This window comes from Sciurus vulgaris, assembly GCF_902686455.1.
Source record: "Sciurus vulgaris genome assembly, chromosome: 4".
Lineage (NCBI taxonomy): Eukaryota > Metazoa > Chordata > Mammalia > Rodentia > Sciuridae > Sciurus > Sciurus vulgaris.
The window spans coordinates 54,100,850-54,118,025 of record NC_136464.1 but is presented as its reverse complement, the minus strand read 5'-3'; the positions used below and the strand labels follow the sequence as shown (position 1 = coordinate 54,118,025).

Below are 17,176 nucleotides of genomic sequence, written 5' to 3'. Positions count from 1 at the left end.
CAACTGAGCTGTCTCCCCAGCCCCTCAAAGCAGCTTTTTTAAACACAGAAAAATACACCAACTTTTTTTTTTAATGGGCAAAGTACATGAAGTGATTCATAAGAGCAGTGCTAAAGGTCAGTAAAAAACAAGAAGAGACATTTATTAATCAAAGAAATGTAGCTTTAAATAACAGTAAGTTATCGTTTTACTCATAAAATTAGATAATTCTTTAAAATAATAATGCCCCAAAGATATGGTAAAACAACTTTCATTTACTACTAGAAGTGTAAATTGGTACAAACTTTTTGTACTCTCATACACCTATGAAACCACAACCAAGGAAACAATTTTTTTCATCATGTCTAATATTTTTCTCTCAGTCCTCTGTAATCCCTCTCTCCCTATATTCCTGTCCCCAAATGACCATTAATCTGCTTTCCGTCAATACAGATAACTTTCTTAAAATTGCATATAAATATAACCATACAGTATGTACTCCCCTTTTGTCTGGTTTCTTTAGCATGATGCATTGGAGATTCATCCATGTTGTGTGTCAATATTTCATTCCTTTTTATTGTAAGTAGTATTCCCTTGCATGGATGTGCCACACAATTTTTTTGTTTTTTCCTGTTCACCTATTGATGGAGATCTGGGTTGCTTCTGGTTTGGTGTTCTTCATTATCCACAAGTTTTGAGGTCCTGAGGAAAGTGACTGCAAGGGTTTACATTTAACATCCCAGGATACCAACTGGTTCTGAATGTCAACTGCAAAGATGTTTATGCTAAAGATGTGAATAAGCACATATAAAAAGGGCAAATTACAGTGATACCGTTTCTGTAATGTTTTTCTTACCTTTTCATAAACTGTACTGTCTAGATAAGGGTAAATATGAAACGCTCCCCGAATCCTCTTCACACCTGGATACAGCAACGGGAGCATATTAACATAAGCCACGCCATGAAATGAAAGCTGACTTTCATCATCAGTCTAAAGGAATAAAACCAGAGAGTTGTTAATGCCACAAAGTAATGGAGCATAAGTACAAAACTGACTCAGCAATGCAGACTCAGTTTTAGGAACAAACTCTACACTTAGCTAGTTATGTATCTTTTATGTATCTTTGAGCCAGTTATATACACATTTTGGGTTTTTGTTTCTTAGCTTCAAAACTGGTTTAGTAATACCATGATCACAGAGATAATACATATCAACAGTGTTTTTTTTTTCTTTTTCATTTTTTTTTTTTTTTGTAAACAAATGGGATCCATGTTGTTTCTCTGTTTGTACATGGCGTAAAGGCATACCATTTGTGTAATCATAAATTTACATAGAGTAATGTTGTTTGATTCATTCTGTTATTTTTTTCCCTTCCCCCCACCCCTCCCACCCCTCTTTACCCTCTATACAGTACTTCCTTCCTCCATACTTTCCGCCCTCCCTAACCCTAACTCTAACCCTAACACTAACCCTTCCCTCCCCCTATTATGTGTCATCCTCCACTTATTAGCAATATCATTCGTCCTTTGGCTTTTTGAGATTGGCTTATCTCACTTAGCATGATATTCTCCAATTTCATCCATTTGCCTGCAAATGCCATCATTTTATCATTCTTTATGGCTGAGTAATATTCCATTGTATATATATACCACAGTTTCTTTATCCACTCATCAATTGAAGGGCATCTAGGTTGGTTCCACAGTCTGGCTATTGTGAATTGAGCAGCTATGAACATTGATGTGGCTGTATCTCTGTAGTATGCTGATTTTAAGTCCTTTGGGTATAGGCCAAGGAGTGGGATAGCTGGGTCAAATGGAGGGTCCATTCCAAGTTTTCTAAGGAATCTCCACACTGCTTTCCAGAGTGGCTGCACTAATTTGCAGCTCCACCAGCAATGTATGAGTGTACCTTTCTCCCCACATCCTCGCCAACACCTGTTGTTGCTCGTATTCTTGATAATCGCCATTCTAATTGGGGTGAGATGGAATCTTAGGGTGGTTTTGATTGCATTTCTCTTATTACTAGAGATGTTGAACATTTTTCCATATGTTGTTGATTGCTTGTAGATCTTCTTCTGTGAAGTGTCTATTCATTTCCTTAGCCCATTTGTCGACTGGATTATTTGAATTCTTGGAGTAGAGTTTTTTGAGTTCTTTATAGATTCTGGAGATTAGTGCTCTATCTGAAGTATGATTGGCAAAGATATTCTCCCGCTCTGTAGGCTCTCTCTTCGCATTGCTGATAGTTTCCTTTGCTGAGAGAAAGCTATTTAGTTTGAATCTATCCCAGTTGTTGATTCTTGCTTTTATTTCTTGTGCTATGGGAGTCCTGTTAAGGAAGTCTGATCCTAGACCAACAAGGTGAAGATTTGGACCTACTTTTCTTCTATAATCTGCAGGGTCTCTGGTCTGATTTCAAGGTCCTTAATCCATTTTGAGTTAGTTTTGTGCAGGGTGAGAGATATGGGTTTAGTTTCATTCTGTTGCATATGGATTTCCAATTCTCCCAGCACCATTTGTTGAAGAGGCTATCTTTCTCCATTGCATATTTTTGGCACCTTTGTCTAGTATGAGAAAATTGTATTTATTTGGGTTGTGTCCGTGTCCTCTATTTTGTACCATTGATCTACCTTTCTATTTTGGTACCAATACCATGCCGTTTTTGTTACTATTGCTTTGTAGTAGAGTTGAAGATCTGGTATTGCAATACCCCCTGTTTCACTCTTCCTGCTAAGGATTGCTTTAGCTATTCTGGGTTTCTTATTCTTCCAAATGAATTTCATAATTGCTTGCTCTATTTCTGTAAGGTACGTCATTGGAATTTTAATTGGAATTGCATTGAATTTGTATAGCACTTTAGGTAGTATGGCCATTTTGACAATATTAATTCTTCCTATCCAAGAACATGGAAGATCTTTCCATCTTCTAAGGTGTTCTTTAATTTCTTTCATTAGTGTTCTGCAGTTCTCATTGTAGAGGTCTTTCACCTCTTTTGTGAGATTGATTCCCAAGTATTTTATTTTTTTCAAGGCTATTTTGAATGGGGTAGTTTTCCTAATTTCTCTTTCTGAAGATTCATCACTTATGTATAAAAATGCGTTGGATTTATGGGCATTGATCTTGTAACCTGCTACTTTACTGAATTCACTTATGAGTTCTAAGAGTTTTCTGGTGGAATTTCCAGGTTCCTCTAAATATATAATCATGTCATCAGCGAACAGGGATAGTTTGAGTTCTTCTTTTCCAATTCGTATCCCTTTAATTTCTTTGGTTTGTCTAATTGCTCTGGCCAGAGTCTCAAGAACGATGTTGAATAGACGTGGTGAAAGAGGGCATCCCTGCCTTGTTCCAGTTTTTAGGGGGAATGCTTTCAGTTTTTCACCATTTAGAATGATATTAGCCATGGGCTTAGCATAAATGGCCTTTACAATGTTAAGGTATGTTCTCACTATCCCTATTTTTTCTAGTGTTTTGAGCATGAAGGGGTGCTGTATTTTATCAAATGCTTTTTCTGCATCTATTGAAATAATCATGTGATTCTTGACTTTAAGTCTATTAATATGGTGAATTACGTTTATTGATTTCCTGATGTTGAACCAACCTTGCATACCTGGGATGAAGCCCACTTGATCATGGTGCACTATCTTTTTAATATGTTTTTGTATGCGATTTGCTAAAATTTTGTTGAGAATTTTTGCGTCGATTCAACAGTGTTAATAAATAATAAAAAAGCTAGCTGAATCAATACATACTCAAATTAATTGATAATATATATATTCAACCAAAAAGTCAATCTCACCACGTTGCTTCTTAGGGAGAAAAACAAAACTTTATTTAAAAATCTAACAAAAACTTAAAAGGCATCAGCAGTTCTGACTCTCAGCTTTTGTTCAGAGAATTTCAAGAAATAAAAAGTGGCTTACAAATCATTTGGACCAGTTATGACCCGTAGGCTTTTTAACTTATACCCAAATTTTCATCAATTGGTAGAGGTGCTTTAACATTCTTTGATGAGAAAAAAAACTGTGTATGCATCTTGGTTCTGAAAAGTGCTTTGATTAGCAACGTATGCCATAGATAATGAAGGATGAATAATATCTATCATGTATTTGCAATACTTGATCTAAATTCTCATTGAAAAGATGAAGAACATGTAAATAAATGTCTTAACATCATTATTTATTTATTTATTGGTACTATGGATTGAACCAGGGTCACTAAATCAGTGAGCCATATCCCCAGTCTTTTTTATATGTTTTTTTTTTTTTTTTTTAATTTGAGACAGGGTCTTGCTAAGTTCTTAGGGCCTCACTAAGTTGCTGAAGGTGGCCTCAACCTTGCAATCCTCCTGCCTCAGTTGCCTGAGTTGCTGGGATTACAGGCATGCACCATCACACCCAGCTTTAACATCATTTTGACAGCTGTATGGTTTGCTTTATAAATCCATTTTTTGAAAGAAAACATTTAATTCCAAGCTTCAAAGTAGTCTTTGATTTTTGCCTACTATAATAATAATCAGAAACTAGATTAAGAAGTCTTCTGTTCATATGATAATAGTATGTGGTTAAGAAACCTAAGTTAGCCAGTATATGTTATGTAATAATGGGGAAATGCTTATACAATGATACTATTTTTATTATGCAAAAGTTTATTTTTAAAATCAAATAATCTAGATACTTGTAAAGTACCTGCTATGTGCCATACATCATGCTGGGTACTGTGGATAATATAAAAGTCTATTACATGACCAATACCCTCAGAGAATTTATGAACAAGCATGAAAGATCAGACACCTACAGATAAAACAATAGAGAACATGTTCTAGGCTCACCAAAGCTATATCAGAATAGCAGCATATCTATGAATGCTATTATGTTAATTATCAGTCTAAAACATTTTGTAGACGGGTCTAAAAGAAATTCAGAAAAATGTACTAGGTTGAACCATCATGACTATTTTGACCTAAAAAAATGAACATTTCATGTGGTTTACCTATGGTAAAACTATGATGAAAGGCCATGGGAAAATAGGATATCTGGAAATAAGGCCTGGGTAATTATCAGTAAACAACAAGCAACTACAGTAGCCAATAATCCTGGGACAGAGGGATTTCATGGGACATGAGACTTTTAGTCCTAAAACCAAGGAAGTCAGAAGGACCACAATCAGTTCGCTTTTTCATCTGGTATCAGAATTAGAAACAGAATAACAGGTTGAGTCTGATCCAGCATTTCTTATATAAAGTGTTTCATTTGTTCATTTATAATGGGGTCTTGCTATTTTCCCAGTCTTGTCTTCTAACCCTGAACTAAAATGGTCCTTCCACTTCAGCCTATCAAATGCTGGGATTACATGAACCAGCCACTGCACCTGGCTTTATAAACATTTCTGAGTGCACATATTTACCTTCTCAGTTTTTCCAGCTTTCCCTTTGGGTGCAATAACCAAAGGAACTCTTATTATCTCTACAGGCCAAAGCCAGCAATCAGCAATTCGCTTCTGGAAACTGCAAATAAAAAACCAGTACATTAGCATTATGTTAAAAAATGGGGTTAGTATAGTTTAGAATCAAGGTAAATAGTATTCTCTTCTAAAAAGTAATGGAATGCACATAAATAAAACTTTTATTAGGTTGGTGATTTTTTCCCAAATCTACACAATTCCATAAAAATAATTTTACTCAACTGCCAGCACATTTTTGAAAGTTGTTTTGCAAAATAAATCAAAGGCCTTTAAAATGTTCAAATCTTTTTTTTCAGAGACAGTTTCATTTAGGAAAGTAAATATACATATTAATATAGATAAAAGACACATATTAGTTATTTTAAATTTCTTATTTGACAATTCCAAATTCTGCGTCATATCTGAATCTAGTTCTTAGGCTACCTGTGTCGCTTTGAACTATTTTTTCGTCCCTTTTAGCCTTCTTTGTAATATTTTAATTGGAACCTGGATATTATGTATTGGGTAATAGGAATTGAGGTAATAAAGAGATTTTAGTGTGACGTTTTACCTTCATCTAATTAGGAGCTAGGATATATTTAGCGTTTGTTGTTCTAAGTGCCAGAAAAACTTCAGGTTCATTTCTTATTTTTTCCATTTTCTTTGGGTTTTCCTAAGAAATTCTTAAATAGGGTCTGTGTTTTGTACACTTCTCACTGTTCTTAAACTGGAACCCTGCTGATATGGTAAACTGTTAGGGAAGAGAAGTATTCTATAATCTTGTGATTAAATCCACATATTCTAATGGGTTCTAGTCCTTAGGCTGTAACTTTAAGAAGTGTTTCATGGTCTTTTTTTTCCTTCTTCTTTCTCTTCTTTTTTTAATTTTTAAAAATCTTATTTTTAGTTATAGATGGACAACATGCCTTTATTTTATTTACTTATTTTTATGTGGTGCTGAAGATGGAACCTGTGCCTCACACATGCTAGGCAAGCGCTCTACCACTGAGCCACAGCCTAGCCTTTCTTCTTTCTTTTTTTTTTTTTTTTTCTTGTTGTTTTTTGTTTTTTTGTTTTTGATACTGAGGATTGAACTCAGGGGTGCTTACCCACTGAACAACATTCTCAACTTTTCAAAAACTATTTTACTGGGGCTGGGGTTGTCGCTCAAGTGGTAGAGCACTTGCCTAGCATATATGAGGCACTGGGTTTGATTATCAGCACCACATAAAAATAAATGAATAAAATAAGGTCATCTCGTAACTTTAAAAAAAATGTTTTATTTAGAGACAGGGTCTCACCGAGTTGCTAAGTGCCTCGCTAAGTTTCTGAGGCTGTTTTTGAACGGACAATCCTCCTGCCTCAGCTTCCTGAGCCTCTGGGATTAGAGGCATGTGCCACTGTGCCTGGCTCTTCTTCCTTTTCTTATGTAACACAGGGAAGCTAGACAGGTCTGGAATTCTCTAACTACCCTTTTGTCTAATCAGATAAAGCTCTGGTAAAGTTTTCTTAAAGGTTAGGCTTTTGCTAAAGAATACACTCTGGGAATAGTGTGAAATGGTTACTTTTCCCCACTTCTTCCTGACGTAAACATGAGATTTGTCTCCTATGTTTGGAACCTGGTAGGGTCCTGGATTCAAAACTCATGAAGCCAGATATGTGGCGCTTACCTATAATCTCAGTGACTCAGAAGGCTAAGACAGGAGGATTGCAAATTCCAGGCCAGCCTGGGCAATTTAGTAAGACCCTCCATCAAAGTAAAGTTTAAAAATGACTGGGAATATAGCTGAAATGATAGAGCTCTAGTATGCATAATGTGCATGAGACTCTGTGTTCAATTCTCACTACTGGAAGAAAAAAAAAAAAAGGCTAAAACCTATGACAGTATGGGAACCTTTAAGACTGGTCCCTCTGGAGTTTTTAACTCTCAGTTAGTCCAAACTCAGTCTCTCAACAATTTGTCAAAATTACTACTAAAGTGTTTCTCCTAGTTACTGACTCCAGAGGCTTCTGCTGTCTGTAAGCTGATCTTGGCTATGACCCAATAGCCTTTCACTCTAGGTGGTTTGCCGTTACCTCAAATCTTTGATGGATCTAAGAAAAATTGTTGATTTTCAATTCATTCAGCTTTTTCTTGCTGTGAGGACAGGAGAGCCTGCTTCAATGGTATGTCATAACTGAAACTGGAAATCCTACTCTTTTCATAGCAGAAATAAATACATTTTATATCATTTGCACACTTGCCTATTTCTTTAGAGTAAGTTACTAGATAGGTAATATAAATGGAGAGAGGGAAACTCTAGGAAAAAATCAAAAGCAAGTCAAAAACACTAACAAATAAGCCTGAAGATATGTCAATAGAATCTTCCCAAACTGAAATGCAAAGAGAAAAAAGTAGAAAAAAAATTGTAATATGATGTCTAAGAATTGTGGTATAATTATAAGACATAGGCATAACAGGAATACCAGGAGGAAAAGAAAAAAGGAAAGAAAGAGAAGAACAAAAGATATATCTGAAATAATAATGGCTGAAAATTTCTCCAAATTAATGGCAGATACCAAACCACAGCTCCAGAAATTCAGGAAATGTTAATCAGAATACATGCCAAAAAGATCAACACTTGGGCATATCACACATAAACTGCAGAAAACTAAAGACAAAAAAGAACCTCTTGAAAGAAACCAGAGGTAGAAAAAAACACCATACCCAAAAAAGGAATGAGAATAAGAATTACATTGGACTTCTCTTCAGAAACTATGCAAGCAGGAAGAAAGTGGAGAAAAATATTTTAAGTATTGAGAGAAGAAAATCCCACCAACCGAGAATTCTGTACCAATAGAATTATCCTTCAAAAGTGAAAAAGAAATAGACTTTCTCAGATAAACTAAACTGGAAGGAATGTGTGGCCAGTAGACCTGCTTTGGTGGGGAAAGATTGTGTGTACCTATGTATTAGTGTGTATGTAAGAAATGCTAAATTTTCTTTAGAGAGAAAAAAATGTTCGGGGTCAGCAACTCAGAGCAACATAATGAAAAGAATAACATCACAAAATGTCACAAATTAAGTAAAACAAAATTTTAAATTTTTATTATTCTTTTTTTTTTTTTTTTTTTTTTTTTTTTTGGTTTTGAGGATCGAATCCAGGGGTACTTAACATCCCAGCCCTTATTCAGGGTCTCACTAAGTTGCTTAGGGCCTCATTAAGTTGCAGAGGCTGGCTTTGAACTTGCAATCCTCCTGCCTCAGCTTCCCGAGTTGCTAGGATTACAGGCATGTGCTACTGTGCCTGGCAAATTTTTATTAACTGATATAATAGGTAATCATTTATTAAAAGTAATAAGAGCAACAATGTATCCTCAGTAAGATATCAGCAAATCAACAATAATAATATAAAAATAATTATATGCTGATTGCAGCAACACCTGCCTGTAATCCTAACTACCTAGGAGGTGGAGGCAGGAAGACGAGAAGTTCAAGGTGAGCCTGGGAATCTAGGGGAGACCCTATCTAAAAAACTGGTAATTCAAAACAGGGCTGGCCTGGGTGTGCAGTTCAGAGGTAGAACATTTGCTTAGCATCCATGAGGCCTGGGTGCAATCCCTAATATGGAAAAAAAAAAAAAAATCACACAAAATGACCAAAGTATAACAACTCCATGAAACACATGCTCAATTTTTCTATAAATCTAAAACAGTTCTAAAACATAGTTATTAACTTTTTAAAGGTCAGAGATGCTCATTCAGATTATACATATATTGAAAACCCTCTATTTTTTCATTTCTCCCTAATCACTAGATCACTGACAAAAAGTAAGTTACTTACATAATATCAAGTATCCTATTCTTTGGTAATTAAATCCTGAGTTAGTATGGGTGACAATATATCCAACAAAGTCAACCTATTTTCTACCTTTCTTGCATCTAGAGATGGCCAAAGAAATATTAACAGAGGTTAACGGGTTCTAGGAAGGTTCTACAAGGGCTCAAAAGATCAGTCTGTGGCCTTTGCCCTCTTCCAACTCTGCCAGGAACATGAATGTGCAGGTTGGAACTCTAGCAGTATCTTAGGCCATGAGACAAATTTGTAGATGCAAGACACATAATAAAGAAGGTAAAGCAAAGCCACGCTTGATGGTGCATGCCTGTAATCCCAGAGGCATGGGAGGCTGAGGCAGGAGGATCGTGAGTTCAAAGCCAGCCTCAGCAAAAGAAGGTAAAACAAAAACAAAGATTAAGCCTAGATACCTGATAACACTGTGCAGCCACTACAGACACCAGTTCTAGACTTCTTTTACATGAAAGAGAAACACCCATCTTGATTAAGCCACCATCACTAGGTACATCTGCTACTAGCAAATGAACACAATGTTTAACTGATACAGATATGTGTGAGATAAAGTCTCAAATCACCTTAACTCAAATATAAGTAAAATCGACACAAGAAACTGTCTTCCCGCTTATGATCATTCTCTTCCTACCTCACAACTGCAGGAGGATCAAGGTAACAGCGACTTTCCAAGTCCCAAATAATCCTTTTCTTTGTGTACTCGGCTTGGTTCCTAAATTCTCTGTCCTGTAAAATAATGAGATGAATTTTGTTCCACATGTGCCATTATTTTCATACTGCTCAATCTGTGGGGCATTCCTGAAATGGACTTGATTGCAATATTTTATTACTACCACTGTAACTACTGTGAAGTATGACCACTGTTACAGCTATACCACCACCTTAAATTTTCAGGTATTTTACTAATAGAGAAGGGAAGGTATACTACTTACATAATCTATACATCAATCCAGTACTAAGTGCAAAATATTTATTCACATTAACTCAATTAGTGATTCTCAAGCAGGGATGTATATTAAAATCCTGTGGAAGCTCTTTTGTTTATTTTTCTTTTTTTGGTGTGGGGACAGTAACCAGGGATTGAACTTGAGGCACTCGACCACTGAGCCACGTCCCTAGTCCTATTTTGCATTTTATTTAGAGACAGGGTCCCACTGAGTTGCTTAGCACCTCACCTTTTTTTTTTTTTTTTTTTTTTTGCAGCCTACTCCTAGGTTTATTCAATACATCTTCATCACTACTCAACGGAGTACAAACAACCTTACTAAAACGCTACGAAGTTACAAAACACAAAACATTTTATAGTACTGACTGTACAATGAGAGAGAAACAAAACAGCAATGTACACGTTGCCAAGGTATCCTGCAAGACCACCACCGGCAGCCTGGGCAGGGCCTTGTGGAGCTCGCAGAGTTCCAACAGATCCTCAACTCGATCCCAATTCCAGAGTAAGGGCTATGTGGGGCACGGGGCTGTGAGAGGACATGGGCAGACAGAACCATTTACAGCAACTAACACGTCAGGGCACTACCCTAGAGGCTGGAAAAGAATTCAAGCAGGCGGGGAAAGGCCAGGTCCTGCAGACACAGCACAGCAACAGCAAGGGTACAACCAGGTTTGCCAGACTGGCCCAGTCCACACATCTGTGAAGAGGCTGGGCCACATTGCCACCTGGAAGCCTGCCGGTCCCTGCTGGCTCTGCCACTGAACAGACTTAGGAATGGGAATGGGTGAGCTTTCCAGCCAGAAAACTGCAGGGCACCCCAAGGGGCACAGCACTTCTGCAGCCAGAACCTGCCTGCAGAGGAAAGGCCTCAACTGCTGCCTTTGAAGCCTGCCCAAGTGAGGGGTCTTTTCCTGCTAACCCTCCTTTGACTAGAAAAGTGACACAACTGAGCTGCATGGAACACAGGTATAGATAGATGAGCCTGGGTGGCCCTATTTATCGGGAGGAGTTAGAACTGGAGGGGCTTCTGTGGCGGCGGCCAGGAGAGCGGGACCGCCTGCGCATGGGGGACCTGCGTCTTGGAGAGCGTGACCTCCTCCTCATGCGTGGGGGCGACCTACGCCTCATGGGAGGTGGTGGCAGCATTCTCCTGGGAGGGCTGAATCGCGGGGGGGGGGGGGGGGGGGGGCGGGGGCGGCCTAGGCCAGGGGGCCAACACAGCAGTAGCAGTGATCTCCTGGCCATCGATTTGTCCTCCATTCATGTGCTTCAGTGCCTTCTCAGCTTCATCTGGATTCTCAAACTCCACATATGCGTAGCCTTTGGATAGATGAGGATGCATCCTTTCTACAGGCATGTCAATCATTTTAATTTTTCCATAAGGTGGAAAATATCTCCATGATGTGATCCTTGGTCACATTCCTGGTGAGCCTTCCAATATGCACTTTGGTGGGTTTAGGGAAAGGGCTCCACCTTTTCCTTTCCTTTTCATCTCTTTTAGGTGGTTTGGATTTGGAACGGGAACGCCGCCTGTTGTCATGCCTGCGCCAAGAAGGGCTGGGAGATCCAGAGGAGCTGCTGGAACTGGAGCTGCGGGATGCGCTGGAGCTTCCGGAGCGGCTGGATGCAGAGGAGGTGCTGGATCCACTGCTTGAGCCTGTGCTGGTGCTAGATCCCGAGCTGGAGATGGAACTGGACCGAGACCTGGTACTGCTACTTCCACTGGAAGCACTGCGCCTTTTTCGAGTCTTATCCCTGCCACGGTCCTTCTCGCTCGACTCCTTGGTGGTCCCTTTGTCTTCAGAGCGATTCTTGGATTTCTCATCAGAGCGGTCCTTGCGTTTGGTAGGAGAAGGAGGCCATCTTCCCGCCGCCGCCACCTCCCGCTCTCCTCAGCCGCTGAGAACGGCGCCGCTATTTTCAGCACCTCACCTTTGGTGAGGCTAGTTTTGAACTCCAGATCCTCCTGTCTCCACCTCCTGAGCCACTGGAATTATAGGCTGTTTTTCTTTTTGTGGTAATGGCAATTGAACCTGTGGGCATTTAACCACTGAGCCACATCCCCATTTTTATTTTTTATTTGGAGACAAGTTCTTGCTGAGTTGCTTAGAGCCTTGCTAAGTTGCTGAAGCTGTCCTCAAACTTGCAATTCTCCTGCCTCAGCCTCCCAAGTCACTGGGATTATGGCTGTGCCACTGCACCTAACTTAAATGTAATTCTTGTATAATTCATCTGATTTAAGACTTGGCCATTGCCATTGTTTTAAAGCTTTCCAAGTGACTCTAATATGCAGCCAGGGTTAAAAACTAATGATCTAAACTAAAATATAATATAAGATATAAAGATCTGAAATAATAGAGCTGATCTAAACTGGGTGCAGTGGTGCACACCTCTAATCCCAGAGGTTTGGGAGGCTGAGGCAGGAGGATCACAAGTTTAGGACGAGCCTGGGCAACTTACTGAGAGCCTGTCTCAAAATAAAACATAAAAAAAGGGCTGGGAGAAAAAGCAATCTTGAAATACACCTGGGAAAATAAGAGACCCAGAATAGCCAAGGCAATCCTTAGCAAGAAGAGTGAAATAGGAGGCATCACACTAGAGACCTTAAACTATATTACAGAGCAATAGTATCAAAAATGGCATGGTATTGGCACCAAAATAGACATGTAGACATATGATACAGAATAGAAGACACAGAGACATACCCACATAAATATGGTTATCTCATACTAGACAAAGGCACCAAAAATATACTCAACAAATGGTGCTGGGAAAACTGGAAACTCATAAGTAGCAAAATGAAATTAAACCTTTATCTCTCACCCTGCACAAAAATCAACTCAAAGTGGATCAAATACTTAGTCACTAGAAATGAGAGCCTGCGCCTAATAGAAGAAAAAGTTGGCCCATCATGTCAGCTTAGGAGCTGACTTCCTTAACAAGACCTGTAAAGTTCAAGAAGTGAAAATCAAGGGGGCTGGGAGATAGCTCAGTTGGTAGAGTGCTTGCCTTGCAAGCACAAAGCCCTGGGTTCGATCCCAGCACCCAAAAAAAAAAAAAAAAAAAAGAAGTAAAATCAAGAATCAATAAATGGGGTAGATTCAAATTAAAAATCTTCTTCTCAGCAAAGGAAACAATCAATAATGTAAAGAGAGAGACTACAGAATGGGAGAAAATGTTTATCATATGCACCTAAGGTAGAACACTAGTCTCTAGGATACATAAAGAACTCAAAAAACTTAACACCAAAAAAACAAGTCACCCGGGGCTGGGGAGATAGCTCAATCGGTAGAGTACTTGCCTTGTAAGCACAAGGCCCTGGGTTCGATCCCCAGCACCCCCCAAAAAAAACAAGTCACCCAATCAAGAAATGGGCTAAGGAACTGAACAGACATTTCAGAGAAGAAGAAATAAAATCGATCAACAAATATATGAAAATATGTTCAACATCTCTAGCAATTAAAAGAAATACAAATCGAAACTATTCTAAGATTTCATCTCACTCCAGTCAGAATGGCAATTATCAAGAATACAAGCAATAATAAGTGTTGGCAAGGATGTGGGGGAAAAGGTACACTCATACATTGCTGGAGGGACTGAAAATTGGTACAACCACTATGGAAAGCAGTATGAAGATTCCTCACAAAACTTGGAATGGAATCACCATTTAACTCAGCGCTCCCACTCCTCGGCATATATCCAAAGGACTTAAAATCAGCATACCACAGTGATTGCAGCCACATCAATGTTTACAGCAGCTTAATTCATAATAGCTAAACTATGGAACCAACTTGGATGTCCTTCAACAGATGAATAGATAAAGAAAATGTGATATATATATATATATACACACACATAGTGTATATATATATATATTACACAATGGAATATTACTCAATTTTTAAGAAGAATGAAATTATGGCATTTGCTGGTAAATGAATGGAGCTGGAGACTATCATGTTAAGCGAAATAAGTCAAACCCAGAAAACCAAAGGCCAAATATTCTCTCTGATAAGTGGATGCTGATCCATAATGGGGGGTGGGTAGGGAAGAATGAAGGAACTTTGGATTGGGCAGAGGGGAGTGAGGGGAGGGGAGGGGGTGTGAGGGTGGGAGAACAGTGGAATGAGACAGACATTATTACCCTATATACATGTATGATTATACTACTTAGGTGTGACTCAGCACCATATACAGCCAGAGGAATGAGAAGTTGTGCTCCATTTGTGTACAATGTGTCAAAATGCATTCTACTGTCATGTAAACTAATTAGAACAAATTAAAAAATAAAAATAAAAATTTTTAAGGGCTTATAGGTAGAGTGCCCTGGGTTCAATCAACAGTAATACACACACACACATTAAAGAGCTGTTTCCATCAGAATTAGATGGTTAAGCATTTTATTTTGATATATAATTGTTTTACTTTGTTAAGTGGCAGATGCGTATAAATTAATGATTCACAAAATGCACTGTTTATTACAAAAACCTGTTCACTCTCACCTCAGGGTGGTTGAGTTCTCCTTCTTCTTCCTCATAGGGACCACCAACAATGTATGCATCAGGAATATTATTAGCTCCTGGAGCCAGAATGTTGGCAAAAGGCCATTTTTTGGGTCGGGGAAAGGGTTCTCTTTCCCCTCCAAGCTTCAGTGTTCCATTCTTGAAGAAAATGGGACAGTCCTTCTACAGAATAAATACAATGGTGAGAAAGAAGTGTAAAGGACTTTGAAAAGGACAAAACGATTATGGAAATGTCTATTACAAAACATATCCTTTCGTGATCATCTGATTCTGGGTAGGGGCCTGTGTCTTTCGTTGTCTTTATGCCATTTTACAAATCTGTACTTTTTACAAAACTGTTATTAATACAAATTATTCTTGTTCAAAGTTATGCAAATATCTGTTTTGCTTAGTGGCAATGTAATTGGTTAATACCCTAGGACTAATAGGTTTTGAATTATTAGAAATTTTATTTCAGCATTCCTGATACCTATTCATAGGTCGCTTCTTCAGATTCTCCTTTAATGTGGTTTACATTTTACTGATCCCTTACTAATTAGTTAAATAAAATCTTTGATAAAACTGTCATTTTATATATATGAGAGTCAGTTATATTTGTTTAAAAATTATCCTTTGAAAAAATAAACTAAAATCTAATGATTTTATAGGCATTTTCATATCTTTTAATTTATCTAAAATATTTTTACAATGGAAATTAGTAAAAGATAAGAATATGCAATTTATAAAAGAGCAAATTGAAAAATCCAACATTTAAAAATAAACAAGCTATGGATAAATAATAATCAGTGAAGCCGGGTACAGTGGTGCACACCTATAATCCCAGTGATTCTGGAAGCTAAGGCAGGAGGATCACAAGTTCAAGGTTCGTCTGAGTCACTTTGCAAGGCCCTAAGCAACATAGGGAGACTCCATCTCAAAACAAAAAATCAAAAGGGCTGGGGATGTGGCACAGTAGCTAAGCATCCCTGGGTTCAATCCCCAGTACCAAAAATTAATTAATTAATCAATCAATCAATCAGAAAAATGCATATTAAAGCAATGAGATACCATAGACTGGCAAAATCAAAGTCTGAAGATATTAAGTGTTGATAATATTGTGAATGAAAATAGTATTATATATTGTTGATGAGGAGTATAAATTGGTACAACTATGGAAAGCAGTTTTACGGTCTCTAATAAAATTTAAAATCTACATATGAGAAGTTCAACAATTCTATTTCTTTGAGTTAAACTTAAAAAAACCTTTTTTAAAAGTCTGGTGCTTACAGAATAACAGGATAAGAACCTCTGAAAATCTGTTCTTCTATAACGACAACAAGAATGCTGACAAAAATTGTCAAAATTAATGTTGTACCATTACCTAACACCATTTATAAAAATTAACTCATACCCAGTTATCCTTACATCTAGAAATTTGGCTTAAGAAAATAACCTGAATAATAAAATACATTGTATAAAACCCACAAAACACATGCATTAAAATAATTCATTTAGAAACACACACTGAAAATTTTAAATATCTTACATGTTTTCTACCATAAATATATGCTATGTAAAAATACAATGACCATGTAAGTTATAAATATAAAAATAGGTATATAAACAGAAATAAACTTTATTTTTAACTCTAAAATAAATCTCAGCAATTAACAAAGTAATGTTATGAATAAAAGCTTAGCTGATGAGGAATCTTGGCCATATGAGTGTAGATATATTAAATGCTATATAAATATCCGGTGCTAGGGCTTTACCTCTCCAAGAGATGGAACCTGCAGACCAACCATGTAGTTCTGCTGAGTCCCTGTTGGAACAAAGGATTCAGGTACAGAGTAGGCACCTTCCAACGTGACCTTCAGTAGATTGCTCCCCAAGACCTGTGCTGCAGTTAATAAAGGCTCTGCTACAAATACTTTAACTTCAAGACTACATTGCTGTAAAAGAATAAAATTAAGGCTGAGTTTGTAGCTTAGTGGTAGAGGGCTTGCCTAATATGCATGAGGCCCTGGGTTTAACTCTTAGCACTATTAAAAAAATAAATAAATAAATAAAATTATGCAGCATTTTAAAAATTACCATTGGCTTTCCTTTTGTCCCCATTATCTCATATCATTGTTCAAGAAAAGAAGGAAAAGAAAGTCAAGCTTAATTATTTTCATATAGAGGACTGAAATAAGTTTGTCCCATAAGTTGGACAAAGAGCCAAAAAGAGAACCTTATCCCTAAACTACAGCCTTTTCCATTTTACCACAGAGACTATGTATACAAATACATACAGAAGAAAATTTGTATGATTTCATACTGAAATATCAACAGTAACTGCACAAGAATGAGATAGGGGTATTACTTTGCTAACCTAGGTTTTATGAGTATTTTCATAATTTAAATGTTATGCTTCATAATAAAATATTTTTCTAAAACGTGTCTATATCTATATATAGA

At 37.5% G+C, this 17,176-nt stretch overlaps 1 protein-coding gene and 1 pseudogene across 16 annotated transcripts in view; both read right to left on the bottom strand.

Moving 5' to 3' along the window:
* CFAP70 (cilia and flagella associated protein 70) overlaps window positions 1-17,176 on the bottom strand; it is a 98,847-nt gene that overhangs the window by 61,934 nt on the left and 19,737 nt on the right. For 14 of the 15 annotated variants that reach the window (XM_079137062.1, XM_079137052.1, XM_079137063.1 and 11 more), the window contains 5 exons: window positions 16,489-16,668; window positions 14,717-14,899; window positions 9,900-9,994; window positions 5,386-5,485; window positions 836-970 (listed from right to left, as the gene is read on the bottom strand). In XM_079137062.1, coding sequence (XP_078993188.1) covers window positions 836-970; window positions 5,386-5,485; window positions 9,900-9,994; window positions 14,717-14,899; window positions 16,489-16,668 — 693 coding nt within the window. The remainder of the gene's footprint in view (window positions 1-835; window positions 971-5,385; window positions 5,486-9,899; window positions 9,995-14,716; window positions 14,900-16,488; window positions 16,669-17,176) is intronic. The other variant, XM_079137055.1, reaches the window with a different exon arrangement.
* Window positions 10,845-12,106, bottom strand: LOC306660213 (annotated as a pseudogene). The gene has a single exon. The product of its transcript is annotated as an uncharacterized misc_RNA (transcript).